The following is a 24,700-nucleotide window of genomic DNA, read 5'->3' as shown; positions in this document are numbered from 1 at the left end:
AAAAAATACATTTACACAGTTAATTTTTATAGTCATTTTAAGTACAAATTTGGACGAAATTACATATTAAAAACCTAGGATAACTATTTTAGTTATTTTGTTATGATTGTATAATATTATTCGTGGGTACTTGAAACTTCTAATGTATACTATTATATATCTATGATAGTACCACGGTTTTTTGTTGATGTATATCGCGTTATAATTACCTAATAGATATTATGATATGATTAATTTGGAATTTATTATATGTACCTATTATAGGTCAATTTTTTTTAAATACTATAGACTATAATATAATATTATGTCTTATACCTAGACTGACATACCGTCTCCGCTCAGAATCGTTTTTCTTATACAATGATATTATATCATTGAATTCAAATTTAATACCATCCATTATACAGTGACCCACTTGTAACCTACTGTACAGCAGAGCGACATCTACTTACCCACCTTTTTTACCTTTTATTTGATCACGGTTTTTTTTTCGTATCGATATTTAAATAAATAGTCATAAATTTCCGTTTTTTGTGTCGTGCAAATGGGTAAGCACGATGATTATCATAAGATTTCGACAAAATTCGATTTGATTAAAACAATCAAACTTGGGCTAGTGAAATGCAATGTTATGGATTGACGCGTATGGAATTGTAAAATTTGATATAATTGATACGGACGAAACCAGCTGATAACTCTAAGTGAGTCCAATGTGTTTAGGGTATGAAACACAAAACCCTGATGACATCGAATTTGCGTGTGATTAAAAGCAACAAGATTTAATATCGATTTATTACAGCTTATTATAACATAATAATATTATAGCTCATTGAATGTACGATCTTACTACAAACCATACAAATTTATAAAATTGTATTCCTAAGCTCCCGTTAATTTATTATTTTTTTGAAACATAATTACCTATGTTGAATAACATTTTTTTGTGTAGAATCAGTTTGTAATTGGTTTTTCTTTCATTTTTTTTTTGCGCCGAAAACAAATGATATTTTTCATTTAAGTTATTCATCACCAGTTTAAAAACGGTTCATTTTTTTTTTTGTAATTACCATTCTTATTCATATTGTTATAGTTAAAATATGATAAGTCCATTATTTTTAATACGAATTTAATTCTAACAAGTACCTGACATGAAATATTTATACATATTTACAAATTATTATTTAAGTTACATAATAATAATATAATCTAACATAATAGGTATATAATTGCTACAGTACTAACCTAATTTGATTACTCTTAAATTAATCTTGGTTTTACACAAATTTAATTTATGATAATGTGTAAATAAATATAATGAATAATTATTGCCTATATGTATTATGTATATGGATAGGTACAAAACATATTTTAGTTTACAATTAAGTACTCTTAGACTTCCTTACCAATATGACCAAAAAATAAATTGTTAGATAAAAATATATTATACTTTTAATTATTTACTAACTAAATTAAAACGAAACATTAATAACAAATGTTGGATATAATTAATTTAATAGTTAATACGACATTGGAGTATTACCAATAACTCTATCCTTTTTAATGATACTTAAATGTACTTTGTTAGTTGTTTGCTATATATAAATTTAAAATTTCTGTTTTCTAAATCATAAATGTTGTTGCCTAACCATTAAAAAATAATCCTTTTGAAACCATATAATTGTGGTATTAAGTTCCAAACAACCAATTAGGAAATCACCTCAAATAACTCTTAGAAATTTAAACTGAGAACTCCAATCGAGGTAAGATTTGAGTTGTCCTTTTAGCTTTTCTCATTTAGTTCAGCAGAAGTGTAGTCAAATAAATTTCACTGGAGAATTCAACAGCCTCGCAATCACAATAAACTCAATAGTCGGCTAAAATGTAAATTGATTAATGTTTGTCCAATCAGAAACCATTGCTTTGGTATTTGTTGGAAGCTGGTAGGGTTTAGTCCTGGTGGTATTGGGATTAATCTTGACTTGTAAACCGCCTTTGTACTAATTTCCTTTAACCCAGGCCTCTTCTCTTCAAACAAAAAACTTAAACCGATAACAACTTTTTCAGTTGTTTTAACCATCCACTTGATCCACTTATATGTTCTTCAACATGTTTTTGTTGTTAAAATACGAAATCAAAGTGTGTTAACATAATAGAATACACTACCCTCATATTTTCAGTAAAGAAATCCATAAGTCTGAATTATTTTATAAGTTTAATTACTACATTGTAATTGTACAGTTATTCAGGATATTATAGGCCTATCAATTAAACACATTAATATATAAATCTATCTTGCTAAAAAAAAATAACAAAAGTTTTTTTTATGATTGTTAACTGCCTGTTTACAATATCTTATTATGGGCAATTTACTTATCAAGTAAATTTGGTATACAATCTATACCTATTTAACCTCAAAGAGCAATCGTTTTCAACATTTATATATTTAAATTATTAAAGATTTATTTTTTTTAAGATTTTGACAAAATAAACAATAAGCAAAAAAAAAATTATGGCATCCGAGACGAGAGACAAGACCATCCAAAAATAGAAACTTACATGTTTCTCTCTTGTTTAGAATGTACAGGTTTTATAATGGTGTGTTCATTTTCTAATGAAATTTTTATGGTAAATAAAAAGCTTAGATATTGAATTTCGTGTGTGATTTATACTAGAAAATTGAATATAGTTGGTACTTATAAGTGGTGTCAAGTATGACCTAACCTAAAATTATAATCTTAACAAAAGTTGTCAAAAACCGCTAAAACTTGAAAATTAATTTGTAGGTAGTTAAAATTCATAATAACATTCAATAATTATTGAATTAATTGTTTGCAATTCATATGTTGATGACATTTAATATTCAAAGGAACACTGAACTCCTACTACCTACACTACAGTAGAGAAATGTCCCTGGGTTTATTTTAATTTACTAGTAGACTTACCGCATCGGTCTTAAATTATTAATTATCATAGTGATTTCTATTTTCCATTAAACTTGAAATAAAAAATAAATAAAAATGTTTATTATATCTTTATAAATAATATAAAATTTAAGTTTCTGACATACTTTTACACGGAATACCACTACTATACAGTTCAATGAATTTAATATCCTAATGTTTTCATGATAAATATCGTCGTCTGGATAAATACAACGAACGAAAAGTAATATATTTAAAAATGTTGACTGTTGCCTCTCAAGTGGTATTTGAATTTAGTTTGCATTATAAACATAGCCAAACAAAGAGATAAAATCTGTTTTGTCTCATGACTGTGTGAACACAATAAAGTTTAGTGTATACACCATACAGCTGAGATTGCATACTAAGCTTCCATAATAATATTTCAGTTATGTCCCGTCACGGGAACGACTGAAGACAGTATTATATTATTGTATAATTTTTTTTTTTTAATTAACCGTTATATGAATTCAGATTAGAATTATTAACAATTAATATTTTTGTAGTATACTGGGCATGAACTTATTCGGATGTAAATTCTGTAGCCGAAAGAATGATGGAACAGGGGATGATGTAGCGTGCGACAGAAAGAATTTTGACTCGTTGTTGTGGGCGTTAGTCACTGTGTTTCAGGTACCTGGAAAGATTTCCGGTTATTTAAAATGTATTAAATCTTCCTCTCAAGTTTTCTCTCTGCCTTCCTGGTAAAATTGCAGCACGCGACATACAAAACATTTTTACAGTAAACCCGTTTGTGCAAAAAGAAAATAAACGAGGGAAATATTATTAATTTCCCCCTGTAAATGAAACACGAATATTTCATTTCGGTAATTGAATACGCTGAATAAAAGTACAGAAATATATAAACAACGGGACATGGTTACCGGATATCCAAAATACAACGTTTTAAAAATAAATATGGCACGGAAAATAATTATTTTACCAGGTATTCGGAATATATTTTTGCCTGATCCGTTTTTTTTTATTTACGCTGAAGACGACGTAAGATAAAATAAAATTTCTAATTATTTTTCAACGACAAACACATAAAAAGCATTAGGTGATAATAATAAAAAAAAAACCCATTATCAGATGACATTGTCAGACATAGCATATTAAGAACTCATTCGATAACATTAATGTTTATATTATTATAAGATGCTAAAAAAATATATAGCTACCTATCTATAGTAATATAATCGATGAAATTGTGTTCTTAAAGTCTATAAAATATGATATAGTTTATGGTGTATAAATTATTAAATACGTGAAAAAAAATAAATTAAATATATACTTCCAAGTATATTATATTGCGATACCGGCTTTCTGCAGTCAATACCCATTCGATTGGTTCGTGTTGTAATGGGATTAATACTCTTCTTTTTAATTTTTCCTATTTCCGGATTCGTATTACGTTCGATTATTAAAAAAATGCTTATCATAAATTAATATGATATTATTTTACTACACGATTCATTATAGTTTATAATTACAAACTTAATTGCAACAGAAAAATACTCGTTTTTTTTTCAATCGGCAGCTTCTGTAAAACGAGTAGACGGTCTGAAACTTTACCGTAAACGTAGGACGACGGTGGTGAATGTTTAATGATAGCTTTTCTAGACGTAGGTACATTTTATTGTTTTTGATTAATATTATGTTGAATAATACATTAATGCGCTTCGGACGGTCTCGAAAAATAATGGTTTGTAATCTAATCTCGAGATTCCGTTAAAAAAAAAAAAAAAAACATAAACCGTAACGAACTAGCATTAGAAGAAATTGAAAACTGCCGTCGTAAAGTACATAAATATGGCGCCCGCGGGAATTCTGGAAACCATTCCGTTATGCTTTTAGTTTTAGTCTAAAGGCTCTGTCTTTAGAATCCCGGTGGACAATATGCCCAATCAATTACATCGTATTATTATTAATATAATGCCGCGGGCAAAACGACACGAAATTTAAATTATTTCATACGTAATAATATTATGTAGGTATGAGTTATGGTTGCGAGACCAATTTTATTGTCGTAACGATAGTATAACGGCCGAAATATTATATTGTTATTTTGATTTAATTTTGCACAAACGAGGTTCTTACGTAAAGTGTTGATAGTGTACATTTTAGCTGCATTGTGCATTTTCAGCCATTAACTTATAACATTGTTTAAAATTAATCTACATACCTATTATAATATAATATAATATTTATACACAACATATAATATTAAAATATATGAGTCAAATTAAGATAAACTCTTTTTTTCTTATTTTTAATTTGTATACATTCTTTTTTCTACCTAACGCTTTGGCTTTGCACCATATTTTAAATAGGATTTCGAGATTTTTAATTCTAACAGCTAATATTATCATACTGTAATTAACGTATATATTATATATATTATCTCCTCTGTCGCTATTTCATTTCAATAATAACATATAAAGGACACGCGGGTGACAAACAAAAAAAAACGATGTCCATAATTTTTAATGTGCATCGAAAACCGTTAAACCAGCATTTTATCAAACAAATCCTTTAGATGGCAAAACTCAATTTACATGTTATATATTGTAAGTAGTATAATACGCACGAGCGGATTTTGATATTTACGGCAAACACGTAAATATCACGTGTACGTATTTAAGTGTTTTCGTCCCTGTTGAAACCAAGTGAGGATATGCATTGTGCAGATACAAAACCTCATTGTGCATTATGGAAAACTTGACGAGAAAATCTTCCAGCTTCTTTTTTTTTCCTCCCCCCCCCCCCTGATAAACCTTATCCATTTTATATTTATTTATATGTGTATTTTTTCACATAAATTGTTATCGACTTGCTCTTGAAAAACTTCTTCTTTTTTTTTTTTTATTACCGTGGATCGTATATTTTATTTTGAGTTAAAAAAAAAATATTAAATAAAGAGAGAAAGTTTACGCCCAATGCACATTTTCCGAATGTTTCAACAGGTGCAGAAAAAAGCACATAAAACCCATGTACTCATACACGCATAGCGTAAAACTTAGAAACATAAAAAAAACACTGTGACACACCCGTCATAGATCATACCGACATATTATATAGACGTCTTGTAGTAAGTCCTAAATAGCAATAAATAGGTTAATAATGTTAACAATATATTATAATTACACTCTTAGACAAAAATATCATATGTTTATAAATATACATATACGATATATTTGTAAGCAATTTGTATTTTTATTATTATAGTCTAATACTTAGGACGTATTCACTTTTATTATATTTATCATATATATTATCAAACTCGCCTCTGTCACTCTGAACTCGTCCTCGTGCTATACTGTTAGTCTACTTGCATGTTCGAACCGAACGATTTGTGACGTCATAATATTATTATTATTTTTTTTTTTAATACTATTTAGTATTAAAACGAATTATTAATAAGCCCAAGTACTACAATAACAACATTATACAATTTCTCTCATCCGTGTAACATATTATACATATCACATCGTATAACAATAGATGTACATACACTGCAGATGAGTCCGGCGCCTTCGAAAATATGTAAGTAAAAACATGAACACGGAGAGAACAATAATATGTACACACCACGAGATAACTGATGAGTCGATATAAAAAATATAATATTTTTTTAGAAACATTTATCAATGTAAATATTGAAACAAACAAAATCGACAACCAGCCGATAATTCGTATAAAAAAAAAAATAATAGTAAAACATTAAGTACTTATACCTGAATACGTAGAAATTACAAAAAATAAAATGAAATTGTCATTGTTTAACATTTTTTTTTTTTTTTTTTTTTATCTTAAAACTAGTACCTACCTATTTATTTTACGTAGAAATACATTCTTTGCAGCATTCTCGGAATGTATCTTTTCGGTGGTAAGTTTTGCATGTACGGGAACGGAGCCCGGGAATGCAACTGCAAAGAAATTGTCACTAAACATCCCCTGTGCGTCTGCGATCGAAAACATTTTAATAATGTATTATGGGCAACAGTCACCGTCTTTCAAGTAGGTCATCAAATACTTAGATAGTGTTGTAATGTGCAAACGCATTTTACCATTGAGCAATAATATGACATTTGCAGATTGTAATTGATTTACGATCTATAGAAAATATTATAACATAATAATATTCACAAGAGTGATTAATAGCAATTGTTAATAAACGTTTTGTAAAGCGACGTATTAATTATTAGTATTTCAACGTTCGCACGTCTTTCGTGATATAATATTAAAAATTATTCTCTATAAGCTATTGAGTTTTTTTTTTATCGACCATGTTCATTTTAACTGAATTAATGTATTACATCAATTATTTATAGCAAACTATAGGTTGTACCCTAATACGGTTATGCAATATCGATCAGAGCAAACACTAGAATAAATGTCCCCATCTACAATATTTTAATTAAAATTTCATTAACCTGGAATTAACCCTATTAACTAAAACAAATTAAGGATAGGTATAAAAATCTATCAATATTCTCTAATCTACTAGTATCGACAACTGCGTTTATCAATAATGTTTTTGGGGCTTGTAGTGGTGCCTACAACAATATCACAATATCAGTGTACATTTTTTATTATACCTTTACAAACACTAAACACTGAACTTTAATTTAATATTTTGTATATCCAGAACAAATTAGCTACATTGATATCAATTTTAAAATCCTATTTGTGTTTCGAAAAATATATATTTGAGAACGAGGTAAATGCATTTATGGATTAATTTTGTAAAATAACAACAACAAAAAATATGCACCCGTTACATTGAAATCTAAATACGTGTACAATTTGTTATGCCATTGTTTTATTCTGTGTTATATTCTAACAATACAGATTTTACACACAACTAAAATTCATGATACAACCAACATACTTTCTGTTCCTAAATATTACATTATAATCACCATTATCAGAATTAACATAAACATGATGTAATTACACTATGACATGTATTTCATAACGCAACAAGTTCAAAATAAATACGAGATACAATTTATTATTTTAATGGCCCAAACATAATAATAATAATGATAAAATGATAAAGTCAAATAACTACGACTTGTTGAAAAAAAAATAGTTGTGAACATTTTTAAATATTATAAATATGATTGAAACTAAAAAATAATAATTGTTAGATACGTCTCGTGTGCATTTTAGCAACAGTAAAATGCGTTTGTACTACATAATAGTTTTTATATCTAGATATTTAATATTCATTTACCTATCTTAGAAAACAAAAAGGTTCATATCTATAATAATATATTATGTTTATTATTTTTTTGTTCGATTAGTGAAACATTGAAACCATTTCAATACTACCAATGGTCGTACTATGCTTTTAGTGACCTATTTCACGATTGTGCTTCTAACAACCGCTTTTTTTTTTTTTTATTACGAAATTATAGATTCAGAATTATTTTTTAGTATTTGTTTCAACAACACCACCGCTTATTAAGTCGGACCTATAAACTTTTTTCGATACACATGAAAATATAAAAAAAAATATATACAAATTATATCCGTCCAATTTATTAGGGTTAAACGAAATGCGTTTTATTTTTACGTACCTATTATATGGATATTGCACGAATCTATAATATTAAAATAAGTTGATAAGTTCTTAATTTAATTTCCACTAATATTATGTGTTTTTAAACGATTTTAAACTTTATTATTATTATTTATTTTTACCTCGGCACAGATTCTGACACAAGAAGACTGGAATATAGTGTTGTTTAACGGAATGGAAAAAACGAGTCATTGGGCTGCTCTTTATTTCGTGACGCTGATGACTTTCGGCAATTACGTGCTGTTCAATTTACTGGTAGCAATTTTGGTTGAAGGATTTTCTTCAGAGGTAATAGCCACAGTTAGAAACATTGCATAGTTGTCCCACACGCCTCGCGCCTACTCTAAGCGAATAGAAACAATTCTTTTTGAAAATTGCATGCAGTTGAGATTCTTTTGTATATTTTGTTGATTTGAAGTTTAGTATAAAGTCATTTTGTACCATTAGATACTTGTGTAAGTGTATATTATATCGTCGAGCTTATCAAACTGATTACTGATATATATATATCGTAGGTGTAGACAGCAAATCTTCAAACAGAATTACAGCAAACACTCGTTATTATCTTTTTCAAAAATATTAACTTTTTTCACATTTTTTTTTTTAGATGGTTTTATCAATATGAGCGTTTTAGTGGTAAAATTTTTAATACAGATTACCACACATTTTTTTGAGTGCGCGATTCACTCAGATTACTATTCACCATGATAATATGTCTGATCAAAAATGTGAATGAAAATGTATAAATGACAAACCATTGCTCAAATATTTGATATTTATACGTCATCGTTTACGCAATTATAATTAAAGAATTAAAAAATATAAATTTTCATTTAAAATTTAAAAGTTAATTCTGGTTTCGCAAACAAACGCGAGTAAAAATAGAAAAATATAGACTATACTAACAATAAATTACAAAAAAAACATTTAATTGTCTTATACAATCAAACAATAAAGTTGATAGATATAAACACTAAAACGATTTGTAATTATACTTATTATTATTACCAAACAACGTTTTGACCTGCTTTATTGTAAAACGACAACGTCTAAAGTTTAAATTATCTATGAAATGTCCAACCTTTAATTTTGGATAATTTATCCGACGTACAAATCTGAGTTATGTTTAATTCGGGAACGAAAGTATTTTTTAATGGACAATGGTATTATATTTTTAGCGTAATGAACGCAGAGAACGTGAACGACGTGAGCTGGAGAGGCAGCAACAGTCATCGTGGTGCAAGTGCACCTGTTCGTGTTATGGTGACGACAAAGGGGATTGTGAATTCTGTACGGATAAAAAAAGCCTAAATGGAAAATCAAGTACTGACTTAAAAATTGAAAATCCAAACAGAGACATTATAACCAATAAATGTAATACACACAAGGGTAAGTTATGATAATACTACGTACCATAATATTATAATAGTACTTTTATTTCAAAAATCTTATTTTAACAGCCGCAAAAGTTAATATACAGTTATTTTAAACTTGTCTAACGGTAATTAGTTATTGTATTATGATAATTAGAACGATCATTTTTTAGGTTTTTAATAAGACGACACGACAGCCGCAATTATAATAGCCTGTCAGGTTTAAGTAGTTATCATAATGTTCTAATTGGGACAATTACTTATTTGGTTCTTAACATTATATACGTAGAACACAAATTTAATATTTCAAAATTATTGCAATTCTTATACATTATATACCGACACAAAAATGAAGATTAACTTCAAACAACAACTTATAACTTTCATAATAAAAATATGTACCTACCATGACGTTTGCCGTTTATAAGTGCTGTATAGAAAAATAATTGAATCTCGAGTCCAATAACTTTATTGATATGGAGCAATGGAAAAAAATGCATTACTTTAACCTGGAAGACTTAAGTTTTAGTATAGAAACTTGTCATATTTTTTATCTTTTACCCATTCTCATAATATTATTATGCATTTGTTTAGTGTCCTTAGCAAAATCTTATTTTTATAACACTGTCACAAAAGTTAATACAGTTATTTTAAACTTGTTTGACAGTAATTAGTTATTATACTTTATGGTACCAGTTAATTAGAACGACAATTTTATAAGATACATAATTATCTGATATTTTTTTTTTTAACTTTTAATTAAATTAAATTTATCAGAATTTTTTCCTACCAATCCAGATTATTTTTCACGAGACTTTTTTTCCTTTGACTATTTTTTCTGTAAAATTCTGTACAGGTATATGATTTAGTTTTAGTTTTTAGCTTTATTTTTTTATGTACCTATTATATTGTATTGAATATATTTTTATAGATAAAATCGCTTCGAATAAAATCTAAATCGCAAGTTATATTTTGACGACTGGTATTTCAAAATAAGCATTATCATTTATCGAAAAATAAACGATTACCAAGTTAAAATTGGGTTTCGCCTACCATGGTCAATATTCTTATGTTAAAAAATATTTAATTAAAAAACTTTCAAGTGTGTTGTAGCCTGTAGGTCAACTATTGTGTAACTTCAGCACAATACATTATGCATAAGTACTTTTTTTTAATAACATTTAATAACGCATTTTACAATATTACATACTATGTGATGTAGACGCTTTACAAACATTGTCCACGTTATATTATATTTAATTACTAGGTAATAAAATAATAAAACAACAAAAATTAATTTTAATGAAATTAAAGTGGTTTACATGTCTGCAACAACTGTTCTTTCGTACCACGCATCAACATTATAATAATATTTATTTTCCTATAATACTAGTCTACAATATGCTTCAGTATAATGTCAAAGGACACAAAAACATTAAATTTGAATGAAGAAAATTTTTTTTATATTTATTCAACAATTAAAATAATTATTTTAATTACCAGTATATTATATAATATATATACTTTATGTATGTGAACAAGTCGGTAAACTAGATAGGATAGTAAGTTATAAATAAGACAAAACTAATTTGATTAGTTTTATCTAAAATTGAAATAAGTTTTACAAACAAAATAATATGTCTGCTTTGTATTCTAAACGTCAACTATTATTATTTATTTATATGTAAAGTATGTACTTTTCTTCTCCCCATTAGAATTCAAAAACTTTTTCAGCAATAGACAAGAAGTCTTGGCAAACACTCACGTACCATGTGCACCGTAAAATGTCTTTGTATTATTAGTATAACAATCAGAATAAACTCTATTCAAAAAATATTTCACTCGATTTCACCTGAAGTGAACCAAAAAAATTGGTCAACTTTTTCAACTACAATGGTTTAATAATTTAAGCTATTTTGTAATAATTCATATAAAACGTTGTTGAATGTATCATAAACTATTCCTCCCATAGTAATAAAATGTATTATTGTTAATCATTTTTATAGTAATAACAACTTTTATTTTACATTTTATTTAAAAATCGATATCACAAAAACTAAAAAACATAAAAAAATAAATATATTAATTATATTGACGAAAACAATTTAATATTTTGTACTTTTGACTTTCTGCGTACTTTGATGAATTGAGTATATAGTATAATATTGACTGATTGATTTCCTTTGATGTATTGATGACATGGGAAATTTAATGCTTTACTTGCAAATACTATGAACTTGATTATAATAACAGTGTTATGTTTTAATTAATCTGAATAAAGCGGAAATATATCATGTTCAACGTTGTAACCAAGGTACGGACAAAAAATAATGTAAAACGTCTTCTAATTATTAAAAAACAATACAAATCGAAATTGATATTTATATATAATTTATTCGATTGAGCTGTCACGTGTTGTGCGTTTGTCAAAGTCTGATGATCACAGTGACCTACCTACCGGTATACCATATGCTTATACCTACGACTATTTTGTTACCTATATTATATTCGTTACCGTTTCGTTTTATCATAATATTTTATACGGATTATCGCACATAATATTGTGCCTGCTATCACATGTCTATGAGAAAAAGCGTACGGGAACTAGTCTGCGGTTCTCTATATTACCTATAATTGTTCCGAACAAACCAAATCCTAATCAATTATTGTATTTTATTGTTGTGATTGCAGACACTTCGTTAGTAATCGCTCCACCGCCGCCGATAATTACACACACGGCGGCCACACCGCAAGACTCGCCAAATGCCGCCCACGAATCGAGGGATTTTCGGCGATTTCAATCGCTCACGCCGTATACATTTTTGCCGTTCGACACGAATGGAAGCGGATTTTCCATTGATTCGATCGACTGTTCAGTGGTTCGTAAAATTCTCGTCGCGTATGATAGTAGCGCGGCGCCACTATTGTAATATAGTAAAGATAGTGTAAAGATTAAAATAATAACACATGATAATATTATTATATGAGTACAAGATATAATATTACTGTACGAAAAAACATCTATTTTGACGATAGCAATTCAATAATTGTATTCAGTGAATGCAATTGAATACTATCAGTTAACTACTCAAAAAAAATATGACAAATCGTTTATGCGTAGTAAAATTAAATATGTAGGCTAGAAATTATTTCTCATTGCGCGTTTATTTTATTTTATTTTTTGACTTTTGAAGACGTATAAAACATAAACAACATTATGAAACACTTACAATTTCTTTTTCAACAGTGTCAACCTATTTATTGATTTGAAATTTATTTATTGCTAGAATAGTTCAATTTAATGTTGTATGAATGAAGCAACGGTACATTTTTTTATGAATTATGATTTAAAAAAAAAAGTACAATGCCTATATATGGCGTAATAGATATTATAATGCGTTGGTTATCTGGCGACTTTAAATTTAAGGCTGATGATAAATCATCACATTTGATAAACTTTACAAAGCAAACCTTGGTTAAGATTCGTCCTATCTGAATACAAAAACTATAAACTGTGTAAACAAAATTAAATATAATCATACACAATGAGTTATGAATATTATATTTCATTTAAAATTTGAAGTAATTTAATACACTAACGATCAGATTAAATGTGTATCCATTTATCAAGACCGCGTTAATTTATTGTTGATTTATAGATTAAATTTCGTCGGTTTTTCCCATAAAATAGACCGGAAACCCATTTATTTTACCTATATGAAAATGGAAATCTTTTAACATGATAAATTATTAATATATTATATTTGTTGTGAATTATGTTTAATAGCGTTCGTCAACAAATAGCTTGCAGAGTGTTTCAAAGTTTCCTAAAATCAACAACAGAGCTCCGCAGATATCCAGTCCGCAAAAGTTGGTAGCGAATCAAAGTTTTGAAACGATTCCGGAAGATGTTACTTATAGGTAAATACAATCTGAACACAAAGACGTATAACTAGTATACTCTCAAAACATACTTATCACTGGGTACCTATTCAATAGTGTTTTAAGTCGGTTTGAAAATATTATATATTTTATATTAAATTTAAAAAGAAAATTAATTATGTTTGGAAGTCACTCGTGGCACAAGTTTAATTTCGTTCATGTGATTATGAATCATTGTGATCGAACGTACCACATACAATATCATATAATAGTATAATTAATTACGCTTGTTATTTTAATATTTAAAGCATAAAAGAGTTACATTTTTAGGTTTTTATCTTTGAGAAATATTATTATTTAAAAATGAAAGTTTGGCCTTGTATGCACCCTACTTTATAGTTTATTCCCCGGTGGTTCTTTACACAAAGGGCAATTTTTATGATGAATGGGGGTCCTGAGAGTTACATTCTAAAAACAATGGACAATACAGAACTTCTATCTTTTGAAAAATCGTGAATATATCTTGAAGTAAATTAAATTTATAAGGGGTGTTTTGAAACGTAACATTTTCGTGTAAGTATAAAATCATAATAAATAATATTATGGAAAAAAAACGTCTGAAATATTTTTCAGTTTTTATAGATGCCTAGGCATCGGTGCCGAATATTTAAACGTTTGAAAAATGTCATATTTTGTTTCGTGAGACGCGTCATATGACGTGCAATCGTCAACAACTTTCATGAAAAAAATTGTTCGTTGTTTTTATTTCGTTGGTCATTTTCGTATACCTACATCTGATGAATACGATTTCGATTATATTATAGCCTTTATACTTTAATATTTCGTCGCCATTCGCCGTAATTATTATAAGCATATGTACCTATTGACGAGTGAGAGCTTAGTAAATAAACACACATGTGTAGACTTATAATGTACTTCGTGCTTACACTGCGCTGTGTTATATATATAGGTAGTTTTTATTTTGTTTTACTTTACGACCCTTTTTGATGTGCGACTCACACGTGTAACGTAATACGTTCACAATGTGTGTGCAATGGTAAACGTACCGTGCTGACCGTCGCGTCGGGAAACCGCGCAAACACTCTATAGGACTTAATGTTTCATACATAAAAAAAAAATATTAATAAATACTGTTTACAGTGGAGAAAATGGCGAAAAACTTCAAAGACGATATTCGTGGAAAATCTCGAGACCCTCGTTGAGACGAAAGTCGAAATTCAGCAACGCAGAGTGTGAAAGTGCAGACGATCAAGGAATACTGGTTTTGAACAACAATAGTCATTCGGCAGTGAATTCCGGGTAAAAAACAATAAAATAGTACATAATACCTATCACATAAGTATTATACGTGAGAAATATGAAAGAAAAAAAAAATATTATATCGTGATAATAAATATGGAAACGTTTCCGGTTCATATATATTTTATCGTTATTGATGTTGTACTTGGTTTTTTCGTATATTTAGTGCCGGACAAGACCACTCTCAATGCAACGGCGGCGTTTCCAAAAGTCCATCGCCGAATTTCCGCGCGACCAACAATATGTTGTCCGAATATAATACTATTGAAAGGTCTCCGTCGACTGTACAGCAGGTAATCAATTTAAAATGCAAATATTTACACAAGAAACCTGCTGCAAGCCTCGAACATTAAAAATTACTCTGGTTTCAAATTGTATTATTATAATTTTAATCTCAAGAATAAATAAATCCCACGCAATACATCTATTAATCATACGTTTTTGCCGCTAAAAAATGCAAAAATAAACAATGTTTATTCAAATGCTTTTAAAAATAAATAAAATAATTTAACGTTTTTTACATTCCATCGAGTGTACAATATTCATGTTTTATTTCGAACGAATTTTTATGATACATGTAAGAGTTTTAAAAGTAATATTTTTATTCTTCCCTTTAGCGTTAACCAAAAAAATCCATTAGGTCCCTACTGTTAAACTACACCGCACTTCCCTGAAAATTTAGACCAATAATAATTTACAGTAACACATAAACTGTCTGAGTATTTTTTTATAAAATATTAATATTTTGGAGAATTATATCTTATTTGGTTTATAGCTTTACCTATACGTTAAACTAATTCCAACTACATCAAATTATATTAATTATTACCCATTTTAGTCGCTATGTTTTAACAAGTAAAAAACCATCATAAAACGATAGTCATTTGTTATTAAACGAAATTTTTCGACGAAAATAAGATAGGTTATGAAAAACAATCATTTGTAAAATTCAAATTTTCAAATTGAAAAATAAAAACGCTACCAATCGTGTGACGAATTCCAAAAAAATTATTTTAAATGTAACATAAAATAAATTTTAAAGTAGAAAAAAATTTTTTAGAATAATAATCCCGAAGATTATTTACCCCGAAAAATGTCTTGATGCCATGTATGAAAAATCAAGATTATAATTGATTTACCTTCCTATACTCGTATAGTTGTATAAATTAAAATTAATTTTTTTTTAATACGAATCATATAGTAAAAAAATATAATCCCTACTGTTATTGAAATTTAACTTGTATAATATTCTATTGTTACTGTGGTGACTGGTGACTGGTGGTGGTTAATGCTGATTGGGGGGGGGGGGGGGGGGAGGAAGGAGCTATGTGATACACTTTAAAATCTAATTTTCCATTCTCCCGCATTGAAAAATCCCGAGTACGCCACTGGGTTACGGAATCATAATAATATAATCCTAGGTTTAAATGCATTAATCCGGCTCTGACCATATAGACAATATCAATATCAGATATTAATTGTGATTGAAAGCCATATATCGGTAGTCACATAAACAGCAGCCGTGTTTACATTTAATTAAGAACATAATAGATCGTTACTTTTCAAAACATTAACGTTCGGGTCGATTGAACGATAATAATTCGACACAGGATGTCTATTTAGTATCCTGGAAGCAACGTTATGCATTGCATATTATTCGCATCGTGGTATTCCTACCCGGATACCCATAACCCGATTTCGGATAGCACTAATATAATTATTATATAGATATGAATATGTTAATCGTATAATATTATCATGCTTCATCAAAATAAAGGTATAATCCTCATCGTAAGATAATTAACTAGAAATACTCAATCGTTTTTTTATTTTTTCAAAAAATCAGAGGTACGAGAATCCCTTTTACTCGCAGTTGGTTTTACCTTTACGATTTATTTTTTGGTTTTGATGTCAAAAAATTAAAATTAAGTAGTGAAAATTCAGATCTCGAATTTCGTTTGTACACGTTCGCCGCGTGATAAAATTTTATATTTTCAACAGTATAGAGTACGTTTTTTAAACAAAACGTTTGCTCCCAGTCCTGAATTTCTGTACCTATAAAAAAAAATCACATACCACTGCGATGCGAGAATCTTGCAATATCTCGGCATCTTCCAAATATATATTGTCGTGGCCGTTACAGTAAATCGTTCAGTTAAATTTAAACGATTCGTCCTAAAATGCTACAAGCTGGTTTCCGGGGCGAATTAAAAATGATCACTTGCGGGGAACACCAATGCAATCGTCGAAAATTGTGCAGACCGAGTTTTCGGGACAGAGAAAATGAACGCTGGTCTAGAGAAACAGCGTATAGAAACATCCCCACTCAAGTAGCCACTCGCTACATTGTATGTATATACGACAATAGCTATAATATAATATAATGTGTATATTGCGAGTCGGAATTAAACGTACCGCGAAATGACGTAACGTCACGTCGTATACGTAACGGCGCCACTTTGATGGTGTGTTGCCGCCGGAGAGAAAGGAGAAAAACAACACTACCCGGCAAAGTTTTCGAAATTTAATATTATTGTCATTACTACGACTGTATATATATATATATATTATATATACTGCTTCGGAGGATTATTTACACCACCGATCTCGGCGCCGGCATTTCGCGCGTACGTGACGCGAACACGACGTGTCTCGGGAAAAGGTCCGAAAAGGTCCCCCAGCGTATCCGTTGCATTTCGATAACGAAATAAAACCCCGTCAGATACTATCACGACGACATAATAATAATAAGGCGCTGTCAATGCGTCTTTTCGTATTATCAGCTGTACATCCCTCGATATCGCAGAATTACTTAAGCCTTTGAAATAGTAAGTTATAATAATATATAACGCGGTTTCATGACTAAATAATTATTATCATGTTAGACCACATCACAGAAACTTCCGGAAATCCACGCGCGCAAACCGTTGCGCATACATCACCGAAGTGTCGAACGTCGGGGCGCGAATCACGGGGAGCTTAGCACGTGAAAAGTCTTCAAAGCCCCTCAAAATAAATGAAAAACTAATTTTGATATTTTCTTAAGCGTTTTATGCTTTTCTATACTTCGTGAGGATGATAAATCTTATATGATTAAAAATACAAAAGCCCACAAACCAAAACCACTACAACTGTTGATTGCTATACGATAGACTATACCACCGCGGCTGCTAAATTATTGCGATACATAAAATATATAATATATCAGTAAAACAAATTTAAAGCACAAGTATTTTTGTAATGTTATCAGTTGTTTTAGAACATTAATTGTGACGATTATAGTTTTCGAATAAAGTGAAAATAATATTTTTAATTGTTTTTAGTCTTTTTCACCAACAATGGATGTTCCAATTAATTAATTGTCCCTTTTACCACCATATAACAACAGTACAACAGTATACCTTTTCGTCTCTTGTACTTATAATATTGGCTGTAGTCAATTTACACCAAAATTGACTAAAAAATATATACAATACATGTGTAATTGCACAAATTTTTTTTAAAACCGTTCGTAATTTGCACAAAAACTACAATCGGTTATTCTTTCGATGGTAAGATTATGAAAAAATATAAAGTTATCGATATGAGAAGCTGATGACACGGAATATTCCATTGTATATTCCGTGTGGCTATTTCACTTAACATATTCGCACCTTTCTACGGTAGGTACGTCAGTGTTGACTTTAAAGCTACCTACCAAGGTAATAACAATATATATATATATATATAATATGAAAGACATAATATTATTTGATAAATGCATTATTTCTTTTCAAAAAATAATAAATTCAATACCACCGTAATAACGCGTTTACGATCGGATCGGATATGAAGGTTTGTAATGATTACTTACCGTAAAACGCTGAGGTGAAAAATTATCATTGTCATTCGGGTCTATCGAGTGTATCACAAACACTATTTTCGGCTGCCTACAGCGGCGTGGTGCGAATTGCATGTCTTTATTTTGGTGCAAATTTCTATATCTCTCATACAATACAATACCTCAGCTACATACTACAGGTAATAATATGACGTGTTAGGTAGGTGTATGTAATTTGCGCCAAAAACAACTCCCCCCCCCCAAAAAAAAAAACAAACATATTTATGTAATTTGTGCCACTTTTTAAGGTTGTAGTTTGTGCCACACAAAACTAAATAAAAGAGCATTAAGTAATCTGTGCCATCGTGTGTACCTACTTGAATTGTAATTTTCGCCACTTTAAAATAAGTTAATAATCAAGTTTTATTTATAGGAAATCAGTAATATTATAATTATTTTAAATAACTGTATACGCAAGTAATCGATCTTGTTTCTACTTATTATTGGTAGAACACAACAATATTATATCCGGCATGCGTTGGTGTTATCGTATTTCCGATGCGATATCAGTGTCAATCCAACAATTAAAGTTGAAAGTGGCGCAGATTACGATACATTCCAGTTCGTTTTCTGTCACGGTGCAAATTATCAAAATTAATTTTTCGATGTGGCGTAAAATATATGTTTAATTTTTTTTTTTTTTTGGCGCAATATTCCTATTAAACGCGCTCAAATGTACTTATCGGTGGCTCAAATATTACGAGTAATTAAATTGGCGCAAAATACCATTTCCCGTGTAGGTACCCATGTCGTCACGCCGACTTCGTTGGAATTATTGATTTACACCTATTTCGTTACAGAGCACGGTCAATTACGTCCTGGCCGGTTGTCAGTACGACTGCTGTCAACCGTGCGACACGGAAGGGTGCGCCGGGGCCACGGACGACAAGGCGTCCGAACCGTGTTGCGACTGCGACGCTGAGTCGGAGACGGCCAAGGTGGATGTCCGCAAGGTGTTCTATTTCTTCGAGGAGAAGGGTTGGCTCAAAGACCGGGCCGAGTACTCGCTGTACATATTTCCGCCGGAACACGGGTAAGCCGGAAACACACACGTCGTGCACAGCTCGGGGTCACACGTACCGCGCCTTGCTGTTTATACTTATTTGTGTTATAATGCATGTAACATTAAGACTTATGATACACATTGTACACATTATACACAGTCACCACGACTGTTTTGCTCGAATAGGAGATGGCCACCCCAGGGGGAGGAGAATATTACCCCTTATTTTTTTTAAATATCTTAATCCATCCAATATAATTATTATTCCCTCATAAATTATAGTCGCAATCTTCGGTTGAGCAAATTTTTTTATTATTTTGCATCCCCCTACAATTTTTTTTTCAAATTCAAGCACCGGTTGTCTCACACACTCGTACCTCACGCGCAATAACATGTGTGATGTGTTTTCTACGATATAACCTACGCAGTGCGTCCCTAGAAAATGTGGAAACTCTGTCTAACAGCTATCGGTAGCGGGACGGGGAGATTAAGATAACGTGTAACCGTCATAGATTAATATGACAATATTATCGCAGCAAGTTTGATTGACGAGGGATTTAATGACGGCTCCGATCCAGAGTATTTATTAGGGCTATTGAGATGGATTTTATAAATTATAAACGTATATAATTAAGTACCATGGAATATAGGTATGTCACGCTATGCATATATTTTATTTACACTCTAAAGAAATAAAGTTTTAAAAAAGACTATTTAAAAAAACGTGTTAATTGAAAGGCCACTTTTTACCATGTCGGTATATGGGTAAATATAATAATAATATAAGTAAGTAACTAGGCAAACACTATTAAAAGGTATTGGATTGAAATTCGAAATATTTATCGATAATAGAAATTAACCATTAGGTATCCGTTGATAGGTCTACTATATACTAAACAAATTAGGTGTAAAGTACATAATCATTTTATTTTCGTTGTTTGACATAAATTTGATGATATTAAGTACTCTAAATAATTATAATAATTTAATGTTATTAGGTATTGTGAGTTTTTTTACTGTAATACAATAATATTATAATAATTTACATATGCACCTAAACGGGCTAAACTTAAATAAATCTTTTTTTATTTGAAGAGGCACCGCTTCTATGCTCTCCTGTATCCACGTATCTTGGGCTCGCCGATGTTTTCTTTTTTTCTCATTAAACAAGCAGGAAAACGGAAATCACTAGTAGTTAGTCGTAAGCAGTGTTCGGACTTATCTAGATAATTATTTGTTCATATTTTATCTTATCTAGATAAATAGTTACAAGGTATCTAAACGTTCATCTTAGATAATTTTTTTTCTTATCTAAATAAATTCATCTAGATACATTTTTTATTGATAGAAATTGCACTACATTTTTAAATATTTATACAGATTCTCAAACAAAGTTTATGGTTTATAAATAATGGAATTATTTTTATTTATATCATTATAATTATTATTATGTTCCTAGTGCCCAACTAAAATATACCAAAATGTATAACCATTTAAAAAATAATTGTATCTTTTTTTTATCTAGATAAAAAAGTATTTATCTTTATCTTTATCTAGATAAATATAAGTTAAATTATCTTTTATCTCCATCTAGATACATTTGAGTTGCATTATCTTTATCTTTATCTAGATAAAAAAATACTTATCAAATCCGAACACTGGTCGTAAGGTTTACAGTCAAACGTAATACATACCGTCACGTCATGTTACGAAGCAATCAACTCTATACATTTTACTATAATATATTATTTTGTGATTGATAAATTATTTTATTATACGACCACGTCTTTAATTATAATAATACTAATATATAGGTACTATCACAACATTCGCAAACATGTCTTATGGCCGCCATTTAAGTTTACTGTTCCTAGACATTCGGTACGTAGATATATTTTAATACATCCGACTTGCTCTCTCTCTCTCTCTATCGTCTGTTTTAGATTCGTACGACAATGTCGTAACGCCAAACGCATGTATGGTAATAATAACAAAATTACAATTTAATAATATATGCGTAATAATATTATTATCATTATGCTCGCACACGTACGCGCCTAAGCCCTAAGCTCGACTCGACGTGCAATCATAATAATATGAGCTGCAGTCGTATTACACTGTGTACTATCATAATATTATGCTGTGCACTTTTGCAATTTCAAACGTGTCACGAAAATATGGAACAATGTGACGTATATTATTATTACGTCCGTTGCGATTTCGAAAACGGACATCATTCCAATAACATTATAGTGCTGCTGTTGTGCTACACAATAATACGTTTATATAGTAATATACGCGCGTCTCTCGCAAAGGCTCGTACAGACGACTTTTGACCGATGACCCTTTGCAGTGCAACTTCGTAGAAGTTCACGCGTAGTACGTAGAAACGGTCAGAACGAACGTCTATATGGTCGTCCTGGGCTATACGACTAAAATAATTACCTGTCTGTAACAGCTATTATTAGGTACTATTCTTTTGTCCGGCGATTACCCTCCGCCCTGTGCGCTTGTACGCCATATTATGCCTTTCACCGAAACTGTAAGTATAATATATAATATTATATCTACCTATACACAAAGTATATACAGTTGGCTAGGTCCTTTGGCGCGCACAACGGACCGACGGAGGAAATGAGTTTTCACATATAGCGCTCCCGTACTACGTATAATAATGATGATGATAATAATAATAATGTATAAACATCCTGCAGCAGCGTATTATTATTGACCACCGATGTCCGTTAAAAAAATAACTGTGCGCCGGCGGCCCGCCATGCCACGCGACGGCTCGCGAATAGAAAATTCCATACAATATTCATAAGTTAATCTTCCCGGCCCCCTCGGGAACGGATTTAAAAACAAACAGTGTACTGAAATAATTATAAGGGTGTTTTATGTGCGCGTATAGAGAATATGACGGCGGGGTGAGTGTGAGGGGGGGTCGGAGGAGCGCCTCGTGTGATGAAATTCTCGAATTTATAAATAAATTTCACTGCGACCTGCGCGAGCGCCGATATTATTTCGTTTCGTGTAAATTAGCCCAATGTGGCGACGTGTCCTGCTCGACGACTGGGAGATTTGCATAATTGCCCGATGGCCTTTGACCGATAACACTGCGTATGCAAGCGAAACCACAATTATACAAAGCCACGTGTGTTTAGTACCTAATTACCGATATTATAACATACCTATGCATGGCATATACCGTACGCGACCAGATCTGGTTATAGGAAGTCGGCCACGCTCCGATTGCGTATACCTACGCTGAAATATAAATCATAACTAACACACGCCGCACACCACATACATAATATAAAAATTATGCAAAACACATTTCGAATACAGAGGGCGATTGCACATTTAATCGTGAACCAGAAAATGTCTGAAAAAAAAAATGAGGAATTTTTTCCTCGACCTCCAGTACGATGGGTGTTACACGAGACCAATATATCTAACACGACGCCGTGATAATATTGCAGGTTGAATAAAGATAAGCCGAGCAATCTTGAACTATAATAAATTAATAACTATAACTAACCTGACCTAACCCATCGGATAACTGCGACTATAAAATAAATATATATCATATTTGATACGAGTTAATAGTATTATAACGTTAGTTTTAATATATTATTATGACGATAAGGACAGTGATAAACTGATGGCGGTTTAGTGCTCACCGGTAGATTTCACAAAGTCTAAAAAAATATTATCGTGTGCTAAAATTATAAGTATTGATTCAAATTTACACTAGGTACGTACTATTGATTGCCAAGTTTGATAATTGGGTGTCTCTGATATTACATAGAAATTAGTTTAAAATAAAAAAACACCAAGACCTCTGCAAGACCTAGAAAAATTAAATTTAGACAGTACCAATCCGTTTTACAATATTCTCACAAAAGTAAAAAAAATATAAAACAAAGTTTAAATATAACTTTGAAATCAACTTATTTCGTGCCTTTGTGGTTTCTTGATATCAATCAATAAGTTATTTTCAGTCAATTGATAATAATATATTACATCTACCACGTTACGTCGTTATTCATTCGTTGTACCTACGTCATTCATAAATTGTATATTTTTATCCATATAATAAATACGCCAACTGTTTGTTTCTATAACTCAACCCGTAACATTTTAAATTTTCTTTTTACAGACTTTACCATTATCCATAGCATTATGATTTTATTTTGTCCCAATTTTTAACTAAATACCAATATTCACAGTTGATTTATTGGGCTTAAAATTGTCTCAAATCTCCAAGCATGGTGTTCATATTAACATAATAATATGCAAGCAGATTGTCTAATTGTAGGTACTATAAATTTAATTACACAATTCGACAATAATTAAGTAGGTATCTCAATAATACGGCTGTTAGTTCTTACAGTGCTCAAATTCATTAAAAACGGTAAGATCGCATTCCCCCCCCCCAACCAAAAAAAAAAAAACTTACCAATCATTTTCTACAATACTGACCACATATTATTTATTATACATTATTGTATTTCAAATATATATTTTTTTTTGTGTTTCGTTATCCGACGTCATCCCCGTGCCAAGTGCCCTCAAGTCTCAAAAACGAAAAACGTTACTCATTATTCCTTGACACATTCCCCGAGACGGAACCCCGTTCGCAATAAAAACAAATAAATAAAATCATCTTACATGTACTCGCTCATATAC

General features: G+C 30.3%; 1 protein-coding gene across 6 annotated transcripts in view; it reads left to right on the top strand.

Moving 5' to 3' along the window:
- The window catches only part of LOC100166077 (voltage-dependent T-type calcium channel subunit alpha-1H), a 459,662-nt gene that overhangs the window by 416,974 nt on the left and 17,988 nt on the right, over window positions 1-24,700 (top strand). For 5 of the 6 annotated variants that reach the window (XM_029488267.1, XM_029488266.1, XM_029488269.1 and 2 more), the window contains 8 exons: window positions 6,824-6,980; window positions 8,683-8,838; window positions 9,729-9,939; window positions 12,615-12,802; window positions 13,711-13,844; window positions 14,967-15,125; window positions 15,292-15,418; window positions 19,806-20,038. In XM_029488267.1, coding sequence (XP_029344127.1) covers window positions 6,824-6,980; window positions 8,683-8,838; window positions 9,729-9,939; window positions 12,615-12,802; window positions 13,711-13,844; window positions 14,967-15,125; window positions 15,292-15,418; window positions 19,806-20,038 — 1,365 coding nt within the window. Of the gene's footprint in view, window positions 1-3,466; window positions 3,594-6,823; window positions 6,981-8,682; window positions 8,839-9,728; window positions 9,940-12,614; window positions 12,803-13,710; window positions 13,845-14,966; window positions 15,126-15,291; window positions 15,419-19,805; window positions 20,039-24,700 lie in introns of all 6 variants that reach the window. The other variant, XM_016804685.2, reaches the window with a different exon arrangement.

The sequence above is a fragment of the Acyrthosiphon pisum genome, chromosome A1 (genome assembly GCF_005508785.2).
Source record: "Acyrthosiphon pisum isolate AL4f chromosome A1, pea_aphid_22Mar2018_4r6ur, whole genome shotgun sequence".
NCBI classification, from domain to species: Eukaryota; Metazoa; Arthropoda; class Insecta; order Hemiptera; family Aphididae; genus Acyrthosiphon; species Acyrthosiphon pisum.
This window is presented reverse-complemented; position numbering and strand designations above follow the sequence as displayed.